At 37.3% G+C, this 9397-nt stretch overlaps 2 protein-coding genes across 3 annotated transcripts in view; one reads left to right on the top strand and one right to left on the bottom strand.

Annotated features, from left to right (window-relative positions):
- Positions 1-5565, top strand: part of LOC107863415 (chloride conductance regulatory protein ICln) — a 13096-nt gene extending 7531 nt beyond the window's left edge. The window contains exons 3-7 of one of the 2 annotated variants that reach the window (XM_016709318.2): positions 3580-3694; positions 3795-3854; positions 3957-4016; positions 4106-4188; positions 5083-5565. In XM_016709318.2, coding sequence (XP_016564804.1) covers positions 3580-3694; positions 3795-3854; positions 3957-4016; positions 4106-4188; positions 5083-5154 — 390 coding nt within the window. In that variant the 3' untranslated portion in view covers positions 5155-5565. The remainder of the gene's footprint in view (positions 1-3579; positions 3695-3794; positions 3855-3956; positions 4017-4105; positions 4189-5082) is intronic. The other variant, XM_047408562.1, reaches the window with a different exon arrangement.
- A 928-nt stretch (positions 5566-6493) lies between these two features.
- Positions 6494-8414, bottom strand: LOC107863414 (UDP-glucuronate 4-epimerase 2). Its single transcript, XM_016709317.2, has one exon. It carries the CDS (start codon positions 7912-7914, stop codon positions 6685-6687), a length of 1230 nt encoding a protein of 409 aa, XP_016564803.1. The 5' UTR covers positions 7915-8414; the 3' UTR covers positions 6494-6684.
- Between the last annotated feature and the right edge of the window lie 983 nt (positions 8415-9397).

Below are 9397 nucleotides of genomic sequence, written 5' to 3'. Positions count from 1 at the left end.
CCGTTTTTAGTGTCTTGTTGTTGTGGACTGTTTTGTGACGTCTTGTGTCTGTTTTGTGTCTTCTTTGGACCGTTTGTTATCACTTCTATAAAAATCTGTCCAGTGAATCTTGGAGATCCATCCGGGAGGATGATAGTGTTAAGAGGTTGTCTAATGAAGAAAAGGAATGGATAGAAAGGCCTTTCACGATGGAAGAGCTAGAAGAGGTTATAAAATCTTTCAAAGGAGAAAAGGCTCCTGGCCCTGATGGTTTTAACCTGTTTTTTTTTTTTTTTTTTCAAAAATGTTGGAGTTTTATTAAAATGTATAGGTGGAGAGCAGTGGATTCTTTTTACCAGAATGGATCTTTTGTCAAGAGTTTGAATTCTACATTCATTACTCCAATCCGTAAAACGAAAGAAGCAGTGGAGGTTAAAGATTTCAGACCCATTAGCCTTCTGGGGAGTGTATACAAAATCATATCCAAGCTTCTGGTGGATAGACTTAAGAAAGTTATCAATAACTTGATCTCTCCTAATTAAAATGCTTTTTTCGAAGGGAGGCAAATTACTGATGTTGCAATGGTAGCTAATGGAAGTGTTGATAATTTGATAAGAAGGAAGAAAAAAGGGGTGGCGTGTAAGTTGGATTTAGAAAAGGCGTACGATCATGTCAATTGGCATTACCTATTGAATCTTTTGAAAAAGAGGAACTTTGGTGAGAAATGGACAAAATGGATCCTATTTTGCATCTGAATGGTGAGATTTTCGATCTTAACAATGGTGACCCTCAAGGTTATCTTCTCAGCTCTTATAAGCGAGGCCTGAGACAAGGGTATACCTTGTCAACTTATCTATTTGTTCTAGTAATGGATATTCTCAGTACAATGTTAAGGACAGCAGAATGCTTGGGTTAGTTAAAAGGTCTAAAGATACGTAGAAATGATCAGGAAGGCATGATGTTTAATCATATTCTTTATGCGGATGATTCTCTTCTATTTTGTGAGGCTAATAGATCAAATTTTGTATTTGAGAGGGGTTCTGTTATGTTTTGAGGCAGTTACTGGCTTGAAATTTAATCTTTAGTATTAACACTATTGATTGTGTTGAGCTGGCAAACATTTTGGGATTTAAAGTTGATAAATTTCCCACTATGTATTTGGGGCTTCCATTATGGGTGAAGAGAAAGGACAAAAACATCTGGCAAGGAGTTATTGATCGTTGTAATAAGAAGTTGATTCCTTGGAAAAGGCAATGTTTGTCATTTGGGGGAAGGCTTACCTTGATTAATAGTGTTTTGGATGGAATCCTTACATATATGATCTCTCTATTTAAAATGCCGGTAGAAGTTGAAAAGAAGTTGGACTCCATTAGAAGACATTTCTTATGGAATGGAAATGCACATAAAAGGAAAATTCATTTGGTGAAGTGACAGGTGGTAGTTGGAGATAAGAAATCTGGGGGTTTGGGTGTGAGGAACCTGAAGATGCACAATAGAAGCCTACTTTTTAAATGGTTATGGAGATATAGTCGGGGGAGTGAGGAAATTTGGCAAAAAATGTTAGATGGACAAAATCCTTCACAACTGGAAGTTTGTGGAAACTGGAGAAAAATAAGTGAAGAATGGGATGAGTTCTTACAATATACAAGGCCGGAGGTTGGCAGTGGTGCTAGAATTAAATTCTGGACAAATACTTGGTGTGGAGATGAGAATTTTAAGAGCAGATTTCCCTATTTGTTTAGATGTGCTTTGAACAAAGAGGGTTCCGTTATAAATTTCAATCCAGATTCAGGCTGGCATATTACTTTTAGGAGAAACTTGAATGATTGGGAAGTGGAGAGTTTCTGCCAACTAATGCAACAATTGACTACATGCTTAATTGATAGGGATAAAACAGAAACGTTAGTTTGGGTTAATAGCAGGGATAACTTATTTTCTGTCAAAAGTTGTTATAAAATGTTGTAACAACAGAATAATCAGGGGATACCTAACTGGCCATGGAAAATGATCCGGAGAACTAAGGCACGCTTAAAGACATCCTGCGTTGGTTGGTTGGCAGGCAGGGATGCTTGTTTAACCCAAAATAATCTGCAAAGGAGACGATATTCCATGTGCAGCAGATACAGGGAGTTAGAAACAGTTGAGCATTTGCTTCTTCTTTGTAGTTTCTCAAGACAATGCTGGGATTTGTTTCTGAACATGATGGGTGTCTCTGGTTATACCACAGAAGATGAGTAGTCTGTTGGAAGTTTGACTAGCTCAAAGAGTAAAGAGAAGTATGAAACAAATATGGAGGACTATTCCCATCTGCATATTTTGGACTGTTTGGCTGGAAAGGAACAAGAGATGCTTTGAGGGGAAAAGACCATAGATTGCTAGCGTAAAAAATAAATGTATCCAAAACCTGTTTTTTTGGTGTTATAGCAGTACTCTAGATAGGATGGACCAATATTTGGATTTTCTGAATCTTTTAATGAGGAATATGTGGTATGTATGTGGAGATGTTGTAGCTTTGTGTTGTACTTGGTCTTTTACCATCTTGGTACAATGGTACCTTCTGAATAAAAATATTTATCCATAAAAAAAAATAGAAGGATATACTTTTTTCTGGTTAGATTTCCAGGCTTCTACATTGACCTCGTTTTAAAATGATACTTGAGATATTGGCTTGTGAATTGAGAGGGACCACGTTGATTAAAAATATCGACTATTGAGTGAGGATGAGAGTCAAAAGAAAAACAGGAAGAAATACGCATCATCATAAGTCTGCTGCTGTTTATTGAATTGGCATCTGAATAACCAACTATGAATTGTGTGTGAATTGGGAAAGGAAAATTGGTATTCAGGTAAGCAGCAATCATATTTGATTTATATTTTAATAGAAAATCATCTGTTATTTGGCTTTTACGTTCCTGGTAACACCTATTGTGAAAATCTTTTGAGTCCATTTTCCTATTTTTTCGGGGAGAACCTTGGGAAGATATAAGCCAAGTAGCCAACTGTTTATGGTTTTGGATTTTCTGAAAAGTAACTGGTTTACTTGTCCTCTCACTTAATCTTATTGACGGGTGTAGAATAGTACCACTACTCCACTACATTTTTAAGTTTTAGTGTTCATTTTATTTTTAATTAATTTGTCGTATTTCCTGTTTACTGGAGCTTGGAGGAGATCATCCAGCTGTTCTCTTTCTTTTTTCATTTGTGAGTAAGCTATCACACACTGTTGATATAGAATTAGATATCCATGACATTGTGAAATACAATTTCTTTTATTTATTATATTAGGATTGTAGTGTATGCATTTGTTCACTAAAGCTGGAAAAATCATGTATGGTTGAAAAAGATTGATTGGTTGCATGGTTTATGCATGTGTCTGTTCTGTAACAGTAAGTCTGGTTTTATAACTAATGAATCTCTGGTAGAGCAATTAGTTTCTTTCAGGCTTGTTTAATGTTTTGGTGATCACTTTTTTCTGTGTTTTCCCCTTCTGGGCTGAATCCTGAGTGCTGGTTAAACATTTGTTTCTATTTCACAAATGTGAAATATGTTTTGCTTTAACGGGTATGAAAATAAAAGATATCTTTTGCTTCGTTCATGAAGATTGACAATGGAGTGGAGGATGACGAATCAGAAGGCTCCAGTGATGAGGGTGCTGAGTCATCCGATTTATCAAGGATCACCGAGTTGAGACTTGTGCCAACAGATCCTAATCAAGGTACATCATTCCTGTCCATTATTTTTCATCTAGGAGAAATACCTTCTGCTACCTTAGCTCTTGAAGATAAAAGTTCGCTTTGTATGTTCTCTGTTGACAGTGGATACTCTATTCCAAATCTTTTGTGAGTGTGCTGAGCTTAATCCTGAACCAATTGAAGGTGGTTATTTTTTTCTTTGGACATAATAACATGTTTTCTTCTCACATTTTCCTGCCCATGTCTTGTTTCAACGTTACTAAAGTCTGGTGTTGCTTTGCGTAGAGGAGGAAGAAGAGCACAATTGGATCTTCAGTGCAGATCAGCTGGAAAATCAGGAAGCTGGTATGAAATTGATAGACATTGGCTGTTTTTTAAATTAAAACAGTTTTTATTTTGTCAACTAGCTTGTACTCTTGCTGGTCTAACTGCAGAAGAATGGATGATCTCTGAAAATTCGACTCATTCAATTGGTCATTCAAATGGGGATCAAGACTTAGCTCATAATGTGCTTCAGGTAGGCTTGTGGTTTTAGATTTGATTTGACACTTGAAATTCAGAATTGTGATTAATCTTGTCCTTTGCCCCCTTCCATCTGGCTTGTCTGGGAGGTGTTTGGGTTGGGTAGCCCATTGGAACAAATTAGATACTGAACTTTTAGAGTAACAAGCACATAGTCGTTAATATTTGGGAACCGAAGATTAGTTTGTAGTATAGATTCAACAGCACAACGTGAACTTTCCACTATGCTTGATCTGTATGTGTATTTTCTATATGAGTAATCTGCATTGTCATCCTCCTTTATATTTCCTTTTGTGGAGAGGAGTTGTAGAAAGTTTTAGGACTCTATCTGAATTTGTGTCCATGCATGTTAGGTAAAACAGAGGCCGAATCACCTGTAATGGTAAACCCGTGCAGCTAAACTCAGGAGTCAGCTATGACTACCCCTTAGATGACTAACCACAACCTCAAGATTGGAGGTGGATGGTACTCTTCCTTAGGTTCTCCCTGTCATTTGTCAATTAGTTATTTAAGATGTTTTCTACAAGCACTGTGAATCATTTGGAGCTCCTCTTTGGTGAATTTTGTCTTTAATGTTTCTAGACTTAAACTATTATTAATAATTGCAAGTAGATATTTTTAGACTGATGTACTTATTAATAATTGCATGTGCAATCTCACTACAGCACTGGCAGGTGATAGACCCTTTTATAAAACACACCTTGTTTATGAAATATGTGTGGTTCTTTTTTTGAGTATGTGAAGGGATGAGGGTTGAAGTGGTGTTCACGTGTGTAGAAGTAGGTGAAGATATGAGCATCTGGTTTTCTGCTTTAGTTATTTCACATGGAGCTATCATTTATTGGCTTTTCATTGTTGGAAAATTGAAATGCGCTTTCTTGAACTGCAGCTTCAAATTGATGATCGGAGGTTTGAAGATGCGGAGGAAATGGATAGCGACAGCAAGAATGGTCATCACTAGGCCGTCACCTTCCTAGTCAGATTACCTTCTTGGGTATCGTTGTATCTGACATGGAACTTTTGCTGTATACTAAAGTGTGTCAACCTGGTCGTGCTTCTCACTTTCAGATGTTCTTGCAGAACCATTGATTTTGAAAGATTAGATCTTTCGGCCAAAATGATAAGATGATATTCAGGAATTAGTAGTTTTGTCATGTCATGAATAGTGATCCATTAGTAATGCGAGCTGAGATAATATATTAAGCTTAGTTGTAGGCACCTTCTCTTGGTTTCTTCCTGTATTATGCTCTGCGCCTCTGCTTTCTGTTTATAACCCGTGTTATCATGACCTTAAAACTTTCGGGATGTCTGCTTGTACACTAAAGTCAAGTTCTCAGTTTCTTGCCCAAAGAAGCAGTGATGGATAGCAAAACTTTCTAGCGCCCTAGCTGTCACTTTTCAAGTGCCTGATAGTTGCACTCGAGCTTCTCTGAAATCTTCCAGTTTTTCCCTCTTTGATCTTCAAAATTTATGTTGAATCAATAACCTCTTAAGAAATATACTGCTATAATTTACCCGGCAAGCGTGTTGAAAATAAGAATTCTCGAGGTAGTTTTGAGTAAATACTACTTTATATTGCATTACGTTAAAACGAAAAACAAATTCATGAACTCTTCTGCAGTGTGTTGTTTTCCATTGTATTTTGTTTTATTGCTATTCCTTATCTTATCTTAGATTGCTTTGTTTTATTCTTATCTTGCTTTAGATTGTTTTATTGTTTTATTTTGAGCCCGGGGTCTATCGGAAACTATCTTTCCATCTCACTTTGAGGTAGTGGTATGGATTGTGTGCACTTACCCTCCCCAGATTTCACTTGGGAATATACTGGGTATGTTGTAATTTGCCAAAGTCCATAAAATCAATGAGCAGTTAGTTTTTTGAGGTAAACATCAAGAACTTATGTGAGCACTACAGTAGTAAGTGTTTTTTTTGGTCCTAAAAAAGATGAGCCATTGTCATTTGTCAGGTTCTCTTGGACATCGAAATGCTGCTTGGCTTGGCTAGTTCGGTGATATTTTGCTGCAAAGGGAATGTATCCAAGGCGTCTATCAACATACATCTATTAAGTTTGATCAACTCACAGAAGTACCTGAATTCAAGTGACCAAACTGTATCGACACAATTAAGAAGTAATCATCTACCAAGAAGTGAATTTCTTTCCCCTAAAAGGAACGAAGCGACTAAGAAAAGAATGCAGTATGATTTATACAAACAAATACTGCACATGCTTCCAGATCGACTTGCAAGCAATGAACTAGGAAGTACCATTCACACAAATCACAATCATAGAGAGAGGAATAGAAGACATGAAAAAATGGAAGCACATTTTGATGGAACCGCAGTTCATTAACACTGTGAGATCATTAGCATGATGAATCCCCCTAACTGAAAGTAATTAATACAGCTTATCCAAGAAAAAAGAAAGTAACAACAAAAAATTAAAACGCTTATATACAAGCTTTTGATATATTCCTCGTGGTACGCATCTAAATCAATAAGTCTTCTTTTCACTAATTGAATAGTAATCAAGATACCAATTAACGAATTTCTGTAGTCCCATCTGCAAATCTGTAGTTGGTTTATATCCAAATTCCTTTTGCGCATAACTGATATTAGCATGAGTAAACATCACATCCCCATTTCTTGGCAATGGCAAGACATTTCTTTTAGCCTTTACCTCGAGCAATTTCTCTAATATGCTAACTAACTTGGTAACCGGAACTGGTGAAGTATTCCCCAAATTAAACACTCTTAATTGCGCATCTTTCTTCTTCTTTCCACCACTTCCTGTGCTCTTCTCTGCTGTATCCAATGCCCCTAAACACCCTTTCACTATATCATCAATGTAGGTAAAATCCCTTGCTACACTTTTGTTATTTGAACCTTGAAAAACCGAAATCGCCTTTCTTTTTAGTATGTCCTTTGTGAAGAAGAAATACGCCATATCTGGCCGTCCCCACGGTCCATAAACAGTGAAGAATCTCAACCCTGTAATCGAAAGACCATAGATATGATTGTACGTATGTGCAATCTCTTCACCAGCCTTCTTTGTGGCGGCGTATAGACTCGCTGGTTGATCCGTTCGATCTTTTTCTGAGAAGGGTACTTTGGTATTCAGCCCATAAACAGAGCTGGATGATGCCCAAACAATTGCAGGTTGCGGATTAGCCGATTTGGAGGCCTCGAAAAGGCTAACGAGACCTGCTATATTGCTGTGGATGTAAGAACCAGGATTCTTCATCGCGTAACGAACGCCGGCCTGTGCAGCTAAATGCATTACGTGGGTAAATGCAACAATGTCGAAAAGCTTTTTAAGCAGTTTATTCTCATTGATATCTCCTTCAATGACGAAAACCCCTTTCTCTTCCAACAGTTTCTGACGGGCTCTTTTCAACGACGGGTCGTAATAGCTGTTGAAATTGTCGAGTCCAACGACGCCATCACCACGGCGTTTGAGGGCGGCGGAGACATGGGACCCAACGAAACCGGCGGCGCCGGTAACAAGTACGGAGAAATGACCGGAACGTGAACGGGCAGAAAGTTTTACCCGCTTTTCCCATTGTGGGTTCCCATCCCATTTCACTTTGGGATAAACGGTTTGAGAACCAGACGGAGGATGAGAGTGGAAACACATGAAAAGAAGGGTACCTGCAAAAAGGGTGGTCCAAAAGACAAGCTTCGTTATTGAATATGTCCATCTCCGGTGCTTGTCCATGTTCATTTTTTTTTTTCCGCTCTCTCACACAATTGATGGCTAAATTGGCAGTACGAATATACAATCTACAACAACAAGAAATGCTTCATTCTCCGAGAACATGGAGAAAAATCTTGACAACATAAAATGGGGGCTGAAATTTGAAATTCAAAAGTGAATGGTAGGAACTATAATATGGGAAAGGATAATATAGGTATTTCTTGAAAAGCGGGTGAGGAATATTATTAACAGAAAGAGAGAAAGAGAAGGGGGAGGAATAGAGGAATATCGTGTGCAAATGAGTCAAAAGAAGAAGAGTGGGGGTTTGTTTCTGTACATGTGGAAAAGAGAGAAGAATATGAGAGAGAGGGGGAGAAAACAACCGTTAAGAGGGGGAAAAGAGGTTAGGATGAAACTTGCAAGTCTGAGACCGTACGTACATCATCGTCACGGAGATAAATTAAATATCTTTTCTCACCAAATTGACCGTAAGGGTGTAGTCTTGTCCCTTTTCTCATTTCCATCACTAATAATTCCTCCTCCTGTCTTATTAATCTGGTTTGGTAGGTGGAATAAGATCAAATATTTCTGAACTAAATTTTGGATAAGTTTATTTTGTCAATTAAATAATGTATACATTTAATCTTAATTTAATCATAAGAATATGAAATTATTTCATTTCAATCTTTCAACTAAGATAAATTAGTTCACAAATTATAATTTTGGAATTACAATTTCAGGATAATTTAATCCTTGTTAGTTATTTGAGAGTTCTGAATTTAAATGCCGTAGAAAAAATTTAAGTAGATCAAAATAAAATCTACAAAAAATACATTTAATTTAATAGATAATTATAGGAATTGGATGCTCGACTATTTTATTTGCAAGAAAATTGGCTCAGCTTTATCAAAATTACTCAAACAACAATAAGAAGGATATATCTATCTTCTGTTAAAAGTGTGAGAGAAGATTCTCTCTCAATGCCCCAATCGACGAAAGTACCGCCGACCCAGCTACTAGTACCGCCAGAACCACAAGACATGGTGCCAATTGAACAACACCAAACAAATGCTGTAACCTCCTCAATTCAGTGCGACAGTTTCAAAGACAAGTTGCTAAACAAAACTTGCTCCATCAATAAGAATTATGATTACAAGATGGGAAAGCGCCCAATCGGAGCAAATAAAGATAACGACATAATCGATCTATCAGAGGAAGACAAAGCTTGAATCTACCGACCATGGCAATTCTTAGTAATTGTTAAGCTATTCAATAAAAAACTAGCACATAATTATTTAAAAACCAATTTACAAGACACATGGAAGCCAACAGAACCCCTTATCCTCATTGATTTGGGAAATGACTTTTATACAGTCAAATTTACTAGGTCGGAGAATATGCTGAAAGCCCTCCATGGCGATCCCTGGTTTGTAACTGACCACTTCCTGTCAGTTAGGCAATGGGAGCCAAATTTTGCACCTCACGAAGCAACATAAACTCACACAGCAAT

The sequence above is a fragment of the Capsicum annuum genome, chromosome 3 (genome assembly GCF_002878395.1).
Source record: "Capsicum annuum cultivar UCD-10X-F1 chromosome 3, UCD10Xv1.1, whole genome shotgun sequence".
NCBI classification, from domain to species: domain Eukaryota; kingdom Viridiplantae; phylum Streptophyta; class Magnoliopsida; order Solanales; family Solanaceae; genus Capsicum; species Capsicum annuum.
This window is presented reverse-complemented; position numbering and strand designations above follow the sequence as displayed.

Bases quoted from the DNA above. Each gene is read 5' to 3' on its own strand.
- LOC107863414 (XM_016709317.2), bottom strand. From the start codon at position 7,914: ATGAACATGGACAAGCACCGGAGATGGACATATTCAATAACGAAGCTT.